The 12,325-nt window shown below is 42.1% G+C and overlaps 1 protein-coding gene across 5 annotated transcripts in view; it reads right to left on the bottom strand.

Moving 5' to 3' along the window:
- Positions 1-10,481, bottom strand: part of LOC120034428 (calmodulin-regulated spectrin-associated protein 3-like) — a 59,176-nt gene extending 48,695 nt beyond the window's left edge. For all 5 annotated transcript variants that reach the window (XR_005474035.1, XR_005474036.1, XM_038980983.1 and 2 more), the window contains exon 1: positions 9,971-10,481. Coding sequence is in view for 3 of the 5 variants with exons in the window: in XM_038980983.1 (XP_038836911.1) it covers positions 9,971-10,103 (133 nt within the window). In the remaining 2 variants the exon portion in view is untranslated. The remainder of the gene's footprint in view (positions 1-9,970) is intronic.
- Positions 10,482-12,325: the final 1,844 nt, after the last annotated feature.

Genomic DNA, 12,325 nt, shown 5'->3' on the forward strand with positions numbered 1-12,325 from the left:
GAAAGCCTTGGCCAGGTCGATGAAGACGGCTGCACAGTACTGTCTTTTATCGATGGCGGTTATGATATCGTTTAGTACCTTGAGCGTGGCTGAGGTACACCCGTGACCGGCTTGGAAACCGGATTGCACAGCGGAGAAGGTACGGTGGGATTCGAGATGGTCAGTGATCTGTTTGTTGACTTGGCTTTCGAAGACCTTAGATAGGCAGGGCAGGATGGATATAGGTCTGTAACAGTTTGGGTCCAGGGTGTCTTGACTGTAGTCAAATTCCACGAGACCGTTTAATCAAGATAATAAGGCTTCTCCAAGGTCTGATGCTGCTGATGGTCATAGGTAGCCTACTAAACTTGCTAACTGCCTGGTACTCAGCACTCTTGTCCCTCTAATCACTCTGACATTAATGCAAATGTAATTGAAAAGCTAATCAAACACTTCATGAGAGCCCATGAGCTCATGTTGCGCAACATTTCTATAGGCTATGCAATTGCGAGAGAAAATAGAGTGATGGCCTCTATTAAAAACAGGAGGATCCCATCAGGTTTCTATAGGCTAGGTCTACTATATTTATTTCTCATCTTTCCTAATATTAAGCACATTACTTCTCTTTACAACAGGAGTATAGCCTGGCAGGCATGAAAATGAATCACGGGAAAAGCGTCCTCCATTCGCTATTTAAGTGCATAGATGTAATGAATTTTTTCCCCCTTGCTTCCAGACAGGTGTGTGATAATGGTCCATTCTAAATCAAAACAAATTTCACATATATTATTTAGTATATGTAAAGACAAGATGAAATCAAGAACAGTCTGATGGGTGACAACATTAGCCTATCACTTGTGAATGATATATTATCACTTATGAATGATGCCCAGCTTGTGTGCAGTAAGGCAAGAAACAGCACGCCTATTATTTTGCACATTTTTCAAATCATGGTCGCACACCTCATGTAGCCTAGCCCATTGGCCTATATGTTTTATTAAGGTTTGTATCACAACTAAAAAGTGGCCAAATAACTTCTTAAAATTTAGCACATTCATCTGCTTTACATCATTCACACAGCTTAACTGGCATGATTTCAAGTTTGGGGAAAATAATTGTCACCATAAAAATGCACCATTATAATAAAAGCATAACATGCATAATCACATTTGCGGTCCCTTTTGAAAATTGTGTTTTCCTGCTAATTGATTGCATTATGGAACATTCGCCCTTATAGCCTACTGCTGTGTGCGCATTGCTGCGCTTATGTGAAGAAATAGCCTAATAGTTTATCAACATTTTAAGCTAAACATTCTAATCTGTTGCATCAGCCTCATTGCTTAAAAAAAGTTTTAGGGATGCTAGTGGTAGTATTAATTTGGGATCTATCGCATCCCACCATTGTCCCTGAATATGTTTGGAATATTACTTTCTCGCACAGAATAGGTCAACTTTTGTACTATGGTGGATAGTAGATTGATATAGGCAGCGTATGCCAATCTACTATCCCCCATAGTACAAAAGTTGATAGGCTAGTGATTTTGCTGTTTGTCAGGCCTACTCATCTTGTTGGCTGACGAAAAGTACATGTGGACAGTTCTTCCAACATCTTAAATGTACGCCTCGGAATTGGATAAGGACATATGCAGGATTTTTTTAGGGGGTATTACAGCCACACAAAGGGGATGCAGCTGGGAAATTGGAGGCTTAATCAAGTGCTTCTGAAATTGTGAATGAGAGACTGATGAAGTGTGTACAGCCTGCGCAAATAAAATAGAGCTCATGACTTTCATGCAACTTTTTCATGCAAATCATCATTAGAGTCGCATCATGCAGCCTTAGAATGTATTAAAAATCAAAACATATAGCTCAACCTTTGTATCACAACTAAAGTAACATAAATAACTCTAAATTAAGCATATAGGAGGACCTGTTTCTTTGTTAACTGCTCAAAACAGAATAGTCGCATGTGCGCAGTCCCTCAAATCATTGAGAAAATATCCTTTCTATTTTATTCAGCTATGTTCAATTGTATTCTTCATATATTCTTATATAAAATACATTATATAAAAGAATGTCACGGAATTCAAAGAAAATCTTGACTGCTAAATGAACTAGTGTAGCCCACAGCCATATGGCATAGCAAGATCAAGGCCTAACATAAGGACAACTGAGCGTATGCTATTCTGTTCTTCTGAAATAAACTACATTTTCTTCATATCATGTTTCTTTAGACCGGTCTAAAATTAATGGATTTATTGTGATGGTGTAGGCTATATTATATGGATTTATTAAACTGTTTAAATGTAGATGTTCCGAATGTGTGCATTAGTGGCTTGTAGGCTATGCGTGGAAGCCAGGAAATTCAAAAATGTGTTTATGTTAATTAACGGTCAATTACCGTGAGACCGGCAGTTATTTCCTTGACAATCATCGGCTGACAAAATTTCATGACTGCCACAGCCCTAGATGAGACCCACATGGCCCATTAGGCCTATTCGTGGACAGTAAACGTAGCCTACACACAGACCCGTTTTCAAACACCACGGTAAACAGTTGGACGGCTGAAACCAATTAAAAAGGAACAGTTAGGTTAGTATCTGAAAGGAGACTTAAAGGGACATCACATGGCTCTCTCAGTGGTGAACTCCAACTCATGAGAAGATCAGAGAAGATTGAAGGATAAAGGGAGTCACCCGACCATGTTGTCGTCCTTGAATTAAGTCAATGGTTATATTTAGGGCACACAATAGCATGGGATACTTTTCCCAAAAACAACATTCCATATACCTCTCCGGCTTTCTGTACTTTCACTGACTTCACAACTACAATGTTTTGAAACAGAAAACAAAACCATCTGTGGTCTTATGGGACAAGTCATGAAGTACCACTCAGTTTCTCAAAAGGTTTTCTCCCAACTGAACACAACCCTGGTGTAGAATACTAGTGTGTCAAACAGAGAAAGATTACATTGGGGTGTGTGAATGTTCCATTGTGTTTAAACCACAGGGCATTGTTAGCCATATAAACGTTTCAGGCAAACTGACTGACCAAGTGAGAGAGGTTAAACTACGGGTGCATCTCAATAGTCTAAAGCAGTTGACCTTCTCATCTCCTTTCTCTCATCCACACTGATTCAAAAGAACTGGACTGATGGAAGGAAGCACATTGACCCGCCAAGTTGCTAGACTATTGAAATGCAACATAAGATACCGCACGGAACACACGAGGCATTTTCAGACACCGCACAAGGAATGATAATGTTGAGGCTTTTCCGTGCAGTTCCACCACGCACCACCAGGATGTCACTATAGGACATGGAGAAGAAAAGAAAAAGCATAATGCAAAGTAGGATGCAAAGCAAGATGGATGCCGTCGATACAAGCATAATTTCCCTGTGGGACGCTCCAGAAAGATGAATGACCAGTCTGTGTCACACACATCACCAGGTTGAAACAGACAGACAGGGGAGCAGCAATGGCTAGAAAGACATTTTGCAAATGAGATTTCAGGTATTGGGAACCGCAGTTTTAAAAAAGGCCTGCAGCACACCTGCTCTCTTTCAAGTAACACAACACAACCATTCACACTTTGTTAGAAAAAAAATGCTTAGGACACAGAAAGGAAATTGAATATGAGAGAGAAAAAAAGAGCGAGAGTGGAAAGCAGGAATAGGGTAGTGAGTCAGTAGTAAATGGAGGATATCAATGTCACCAGGACATTGATATCCACACCCCCTCAAGAGGATAGTATTTTGATAGCAAACACTAACCTGTCCGACTTTGTGTAAACTGAGTGAGTGTATTTGGGACGGCGGGTAGCCTAGTGGTTTGAGCGTTGGGCCAGTAACCGAAAGGTTGCTAGATCGAATCCCCGAGCTGACAAGGTAAAACTATGTAGTTCTGCCCCTGAACAAGGCAGTTAACCCACTGTTCCTAGGCCGTCATTGTAAATAAGAATTTGTTCTTAACTGACTTTCCTAGTTAAATAAAAAATTAACAGGACAGGGCATATCTATTGGTCTAGGTGAGGGGTCAAAGTCCACTCCAGCTCTGCCACCATCCCCCCTACTGACTGGAAGTGGCATGGGGATGCACCAGAGCCAAGGCCATGTAATAGTTGATCGGTTGAGTTAGCACCGCCTCGGTCAGTCTTGTCATAAACATCAGATATGTGGCCGTCACAAATGGACAGACACAAACGAAAAGCTGAAATAGGACTACACAAAGACACACAGAGGCTGGGCAATGTATCAATCGAACCATCATTGTGGGTAAGATTCTGTAAGGATAAATTCCGTCCCTCTCCATTCCAGTTTACTGTACACCAGGTAGAGTACTGGCTGGCTAGCTGACAAGCTGACTGACTGACCAGCGTTACACATTAAGACCACTTTATATTAATTAAAGGGCGAGGGAAGCAGCTGCAAGAAACAGACAGGCCAATACATTTCCTGATTAGGGTCGGGGCCCGGTGTACTCAGGCTGGCCTGCGAAGACCCCTCAGGAACACGTGTTTCAGAAAGAACTCTTATATGCTGTGGATGTAATTTATATGTTTAAATGAATGATTAGAATATTCCACCCTGAAACTATGTAATTGTATGTAATTGATTAGAATCATCAATGAAAAACATTTTATCAAATTATTATTAATGATGTGTGTAGTTTTAGTCAGAATTAGGGTAACACAATATGTCTCTAAAGTGTCTTAAACACAGACTGTCTGAGCAAGATTCAGTGCCGACCTTGGCTAGGGGCCACAGAGATTTGGGAAAGGACAGGGAGTGCTTATCACGGTCCCTAATCTTTGTCGGCTGGGTAGTGGGACAGCGTGTGCATAGGATACCTAATTGTTGTGTGTGAAAGTATGTGCGTAAGAAGCCAGTATAAAATGAATGGTTTTGTACAACTAACTAGCGCGCCCGTGAATAAACATTTTGACTATCATAGCTGGGGCCTCCGTCTGTTTCATTTCAACCAGTATCTTACAAAAACTGGGTTGCAGACTGAGTAGTTAATTGAATTGGGTTATGAACATTGAGAACATAATTCTAGTGACATATGCTCAACTGTGCAAGGTAAGCACTGAGAGGGATGGAAGGAGGGAGGGAGGAAGCACAGGGTAAAACGTCTGCTTTAAGTGACAACTTCCAAATTCGTAAGATGTACTTACAACGATTATCCTTGAACATATCATTTGTTGATCCATTGTTGTGGTGATATTCCTGTGAACATGCTATGTAGGGGTATCAAAACCTTCATCATACAGTGGGAGAGACCTAGCAGGCTGATTAAATGCTCTGTTTTTAGGACAAAGACAAGCCTTGTTTTAAGACTAATAGTGAACATGTTGTTATCCTGTGGCCTAGGCTAATGTTCCACATGACCCCTCTCTGGTTCAGGTTGATATGCTGATCGCCTGAAACACCCTTCGAAATAACTACAGGTTGTGGTTAACTAAACACACTTCAGACATCATGGGTTAACAGCATTCTTGTCTATTGTTAAAACTACGGCGTACTGAAAAAGATAATCATATGCCATTTAACAGATGCTTTTATCCAAAGGGACTTACAGTCATGAGTTTAGCTATTTTACGCACAAGTGGTCCCGGGAATCAAACCCACTATCCTGGCATTGCAGGCGCTATGCTCTACGTCAAACTCAATGTGACATCCTTGGTTAAATAAGGAATACATTTAAATAAAAATGTTACATTCAAAAACTATCACTGGGAAGGAAATTTTACATTTGGGGTTTGAGTATAACATAATTGTGATATACATCCACCAAGCTTTGAAAGCATCAGTTATGAGACACACATACAGTGCATTCAGAAATACCTTACTTACATAAGTATTCAGACCTTTTGCTATGAGACTCAAAATTGAGCTCAGGTGCATCCTGTTTCCATTGATCATCCTTGGGATGTTTCTACAACTGGCGTCCACCTGTGTTTTTTCAATTGATTGGACATGATTTGGAAAGGCACACACCTGTCTATAAGGTTCCACAGTTGACAGTGCATGTCAGAGCAATAACCAAGCCATGAGGTCCGAGACAGGATTGTGTCGAGGCACAGATCTGGGGAAAGGTACCCCAAAAAAATATTCAGGATTGAAGGTCCCCAAGAACACAGTGGCTTCCATCACTCTTAAAATGGAAGAAGTTTGGAACCACCAAGACTCTTCCTAGAGCTGGCCGCCCGGCCAAACTGAGCAAGCGGGGGAGAAGGGCATTGATCAGGGAGTTGACCAAGAACCCGATGGTCACTCTAACAGAGCGCCAGAGTTCCTCTGTGGAGATTGGAGATCCTTCCAGAAGGACAACCATGTCTGCAGCACTCCACCAATCAGGCCTTTATGGTAGAGTGGCCAGACGGAAGCCACTCCTCAGTAAAAGGCACATGACAGTCTGCTTTTTCACCCTACGGTGGAGCATGGTGGTGGCAGCATCATGCTGTGGGGATGTTTTTCAACGGCAGGGACTGAGAGACTAGTGAGGACGGAGGCAAAGATGAACGGAGCAAAGTACAGAGAGATCTTTGATGAAAACCTGCTCCAGAGTGCTCCGGACCTCAGACTGGGGCAAAGGTTCACCTTCCAACAGGACAACGACCCTAAACACTCAGCCAAGACAATGCAGGAATGGCTTCTGGACAAGTCTCAATGTCCTTGAGTAGCCCAGCCAGAGCCCGGACTTGAACCCAATCGAACATCTCTGGAGAGACTTGAAAATAGCTGTGCAGTGATTCTCCCCTTCCAACCTGACAGAGCTTGGGAGGATCTGCAGAGAAGAATGGAGAAACTCCCCAAATACAGGTGTGCCAAGCCTGTAGGGTCATACCAAAGAAAACTCGAGGCTGTAATCGCTGCCAAGGGTGCTTCAACAAAGTACTGAGTAAAGGGTCTGAATACTTATGGAAATGTGATATTACGTTTTTTTAATTTTATAAATTTGCACATTTTTTTAAAACGTTCTTTGCTTTGTCCATATTGCGTATTGTGTGTAGATTGATGAGAAAAATAAAAAAAAATGGCCATTTTGAATAAGGCTAACAAAGTGTGGAAAAAGTCAAAGGGTCTGAATACTTTCCAAATGCACTGTATAGTGTGAATGTCAGCAGTTCAGTAAGTCGCTTTGGATAAAAGCTATGACCTGATTTTGTATAGCTCATGAAGGATCTATAAAACGGGAGGTAGGTGGTCCTGATTCTACCATCTGTGTGCAACAGTTACCGCAGACAGAGACAGAAAGAGAGAGGGACTATGGTGGACCAGGGGCCATCCCAGAACAGAGCACAGCAGGGATCCCCTACTGACCTATAAATGCCCACAAAGCCACAGCATAATGACATCCTAAGCTTCAACATGAATACCCTTCCCATCATAGACCAAGGTTAGGTTCAGTAGGGCACACCGTAGCAAAATGTTTTGCAACGGAAAATTAAAATCAGTCTGTTTGGCCAAGTTCAGGTAGTAGCACTTTGTTTTATTGTGTTTGAAAACATTTTCAACCTTACTGAACTCAACCCTGCATTTACATGGTGTAAGCATGTGCTAGCTAGAGGCAAGTGCACACTTAGGGCAGATGGGTAGAGAGTCGGGATGCAGCGCTAGATCCTCCACACCAATTGACTCAGTCTCACACCCAACCCAAGACACACTGAGGAGAAGAACATGAGTCATAATTATGAACAGGCCCAGCTCTAGTAAGGCAGAATTACAGAGCTACAAAGCAGCGACAGGTTTCAGGCGCACTGAACAAACAAGAGATGTTTTTATAATGTTTGTTCACTGGGAACTCTGTTTTATCTCAGGAATTCTGAGAGAGAGAGAGAGAGAGAGGAAAGCAGAAGTAGGCTAATCAATATTTTTCATTCATTCCATATTTAACTAGGGAAGTCACATTGAGTTTGACATAGATTTGAAAGACAAAACCCCATGCTCTATCTGTTTAGCCATTCCAGTGAGTTGCTCTCTCTCTCTTGTATGATATGACCCCTCTGTACACAAAACTAATTTAGTTATTATTCGATTTTTACAGAGAGAACAGATATCAATAGTTTGCTTGATGTCTGACAATACTAGAGACATCAGTGTGTGTGTGTGTGTGTGTGTATGTGTGTGTGTGTGTGTGTGTGTGTGTGTGTGTGTGTGTGTGTGTGTGTGTGTGTGTGTGTGTGTGTGTGTGTGTGTGTGTGTGTGTGTGTGTGTGTGTGCTTATTGGCATTAATTCAGGCAGGGTACGTTGGGGATTATGAACACAAACTTGAGCAGCCATTGCATGAATAGTGAGTCAGAGGAGCCCTTCTACCAATCAGCAGGTTAAATCAGGGGTTCCCAAACTGTTTCACTCAGACTCCCCTTCCAGCATTGGGGAACAACCCCCCCACACACACACACACAAAAATGCATGCGAGCAGACACACATACACATCTGCTGTCAGTTTTTACTGCTCATATTCCTTCAGCCTGGCTTGGGAGTGTGTGTGACTTTGACCAGAGGGTGTGGCTGGTTGGTTGAGCAGGCTGGCTATTGATGCATGAAGAGGAGGCACAAAGACAAACAGAACAGTACAGCAGGAGCCTCAACCTGTACCCATGGCCACAGATTGCAGAACACATGACACATAAGCCATGTTGCTAAAGTACAATCAAGCTTGTGTGTGTCATTCCATAACCAAATGTAAGCCCTGTGTGTGTACTCCCAAGCTCATTTCATTATCCCTGGCTAGCCGGGGAATCGGGGACCTTCGTTTACATTTAAGGAATGTGAAGGAAGGTCATCGTTACATGGTTTCCAAATGAAGCCCCTTTTGACCAAGATGGGCCTGGTTCTTCACTGTTTACTATGTGTAGTAAAATGTCTTGTGTAGTAGGACTATGCCTTATGCATTAATCAAGTGTCCTGGGCTGTGGCTAGGGTTGACCAATAAGAGAGCTTATGTATAGTAAGAGAGCACTTGGTAAGAGTACTCCATATGCCCTCCCAGGCCCACGCCCCTGCCCAGTCATGTGAAATCCATATATTAGGGCCCAATTGAATTTATTTCAATTGACTGATTTCCTTATATGAACTGTAACTGTAATCGTTGAAATTGTTGCGTTTATATTTTTGTTCCGGGAGGGTAGGTGGCCTATATAAAACATAATGAAACTAAAACGGGTTTCGTTTAAATTGTGTAGTAGGCGTATATCCAAAAAAAGGATTGTCTTTAAGTGGGTGTGTATGCGCGTCATCGAAAGCGCACGGGTGGTTTCAGTAGCCTCCACGCGCCCAGTCTACTACCATTATTATAGAGAAATAGACCCTCCTGTTATATTATATTTGGATACATTATTAAAATCTCACGTTATTTGTTCAGCGGTTGACCTGACAATAACCTATGCGTTTGTCAGTGGTGAACACTCGGTTCAGGTCAGGATATTTTATAGTCCCGGAGTTGCTCGCCAGCCAAAATTAAATTGGTTCGATACATTATTTGTGATTGAAATTAGGCAAGCTGTCAAAACCGATGCCTCATCACCATTCGCCTCAATGCACCAGTCGAATTTGGCAAGCAGCGAGCTGGATCTTAAATCGGCTTAAGTCAACTACTGTAGATCAAATTGGCTGCTGTGATCCAAACAAAACAGTGCGTCTGTTTTTAGGATGTTGTAAGGATATATTTTCGAAGTTATACAATATTCAGGTATAACACCTGGGAATCTGAGGAAGGACCGCTATTCGGGTTAAATGGGGTGCTCAGTAGGACTTACATACCACACACGCTCTCTGTCCCACCTCATGTACTGTAGGTTATTACTCTTTGTGTCCCCAAAATCGCTGAGTTTACACAGCGCGCAGTCAGTTCACCTTCACGCACACGCTTTTCATTACACTGACAGTCAGGGAACAATGCTGGATTACATAGGAGGAAGGGGATGTAGGAAAAACATAGAACAACACATTATAAACGTTTGGCTACAATAGCCTAGGCCACATACCTGCATTGCCGTAAGATTTAGCCAAGAGCCATCCCACACTTGCGCATATTTTTGCCCTGGTACAATCATACAGATCCAAAGGTTTTATGTCCGGGACTACAAAAGTCTTCCTCGTCGCGTTGGAGTCCACCATAGCAAGTCCGCGATAATGGGAGGGGGATAGAGACCTAGAAAAATAGTTGGTGGCGAAATAAGCTTCAAATCAAGCATTCATTATTTTATTTCTCCTATTTCATAACACTGGGGCTGAGGCACACGGATGTGGGTAAGCGTTTTCTCAGGAACTATCCTGACACTATGGGCCCCAGCTCAGGATATATCCCGTTTCTCTCCTGATTCCAGACCCAAAAAAAAGTCATAAAATGAAGGCGCGCGCGGTCTTAAAGCCCTACAGAAGCCCCCAACACATCGGGTTATAAAATGTATTATTTTTTTTTAAAGCGTATTATTTCCCGTTTCCCCGTCCGCATTGCTAACGTTTGGTTAGCGCTCTACAGCAGGCTACAGAGCCCGGCCGATGACTGATTTCCAGGTGCTCCACAACGGCATCACTCACTCAGCCGACTGGCCAATCGTGTTTGAGGAAGAGTGAAGGGGCGGGATCTTAGTCGTGTGAACGCGACCAGCAGGTAGAAGAATGATGACAGCTCTCGAGACAGGTGCATTAGGTTGGTGAAACTTGCCGTGTTGAGTTGAGCAAGTAGCCTACAGGAGGTTTTCATACACTTGTCTCCAAATATTGTTCTATGACCATGAAACATACCATACAGGTAAAAGAAAACGCCAACAACGATGTATTTTGAGAATTATATGCCATGTAAGGCTTTTACGTTTTAATTAAACAGGTGCATAAATGGCCTAGGTGCGATAAATTATAATGCAAGTAGGCCTACTCTGTGGGGTGTTGAACAAAAAGTAGCCCATCAAATTATAAGCAACTTTTATCAAAATAAAACACATGGACTGCCACAAACCCCCAAATTGTACAGAAATAAACATTTGAAATAGGAGACTAAGCCTTGATTTTTTTTCCCACACAGAAAACACTGAATTCTCAGCAGGCACACAGATCTCCCAATCACATCAAGGCCTTGAAAGTTCCAAGAGCTCTTTCAGCATCCCTCAGCAGTAACATTGTCTGCGTCCCAAATTGTACTCTATTCCTTATATAGTGCACTACTTCCAACCAGGGCCCATAAGGCTCTGATCAAAAGTAAAACACTATGTATGGAAAAGGGTGTCATTTGGGACGTAGCTTGTGAGAGGATCACCTCAACTATTTTAATCTAATTATGGAAGAGAAGAATGCTAAGGCCTATTTATTTTCCATTCCAGGGTTATTCCCTTCTCTGAATAACTAATCGATCACTAAAAACAGAAGATGGAAGAGAATGCTAGGTCTATTTCTTTTTCCGTTCTAGGGTTATTCATTTCCCTCCATAACAATACAAACTAATCAGTAAAAAACTGGTTTAAGGGTTAGTTTAGGTGGAAGTTTAAATTATATAACTTTGGGCTACAATACACAACATACTGCTCAGATCCAGTCTTGGATGCAACGTGTTTTCCTAATTCCTAAGAATTTTTGAATGCCAGCTAGCGTAAGTGCTAAACAGTTTTTAATCAAAAACAATAAGCCAGGGAGCATGACAAGGCTGTAAAATATGGCTCTTGTTGCTTACAACTCCCAGCATCAATTAAATATTCCCTATTCACCCAGCGTAATTACTCCCTCTGTTTTTCTAGGGCAGTAAACTCCTCTCTCTTTCTGCAGAAAAGCACTACTGCACAGACCCTGTCAGTCATGGTGTTGGACTTACAGTAAGAGTTATGTCAGCAGTTTACACATCAATTTCATAGAACCATTGTGAACAGACTCAAATGTCATGCGGGTTGAAATAATCGCAATGCCAAGACATACTCAAAAATATGCACAAGTGTGGGGTGGTAGTGGTGGAGTAGGGGCATAAGGGCACACAGTGTGTTGTGAAATCTGTGAATGTATTGTTTTGCTTTTAAAATTGTATGAACTGCCTTAATTTTGCTGGAGCCCAGGAAGAGTAGCTGCGCTAATGGGGATCCATAAAAATACAATACTGTAGCAAACAGTGATTTCAACAGTAGAAAGAGTGCCACCGTGTTGCCAATGCTAGTTTTGCTTTAATGCATCACTACATCAAGAAGGAGCATTTGTTGAAAAAAAAGAATAGGCAGCACTGCTAGGATACACTACTAGTAGATCTTTGTACGTCGAAGGCGCTCTTTGGTTAAGAGGTTAATTTGACATAAAGAACAAGGAGGACCAAGGCCCTCATACAGAGCATGTTCAATAGAAAATCTTAAAAACTACCTGAC

Source organism: Salvelinus namaycush, chromosome 41 (genome assembly GCF_016432855.1).
Source record: "Salvelinus namaycush isolate Seneca chromosome 41, SaNama_1.0, whole genome shotgun sequence".
NCBI classification, from domain to species: Eukaryota; Metazoa; Chordata; class Actinopteri; order Salmoniformes; family Salmonidae; genus Salvelinus; species Salvelinus namaycush.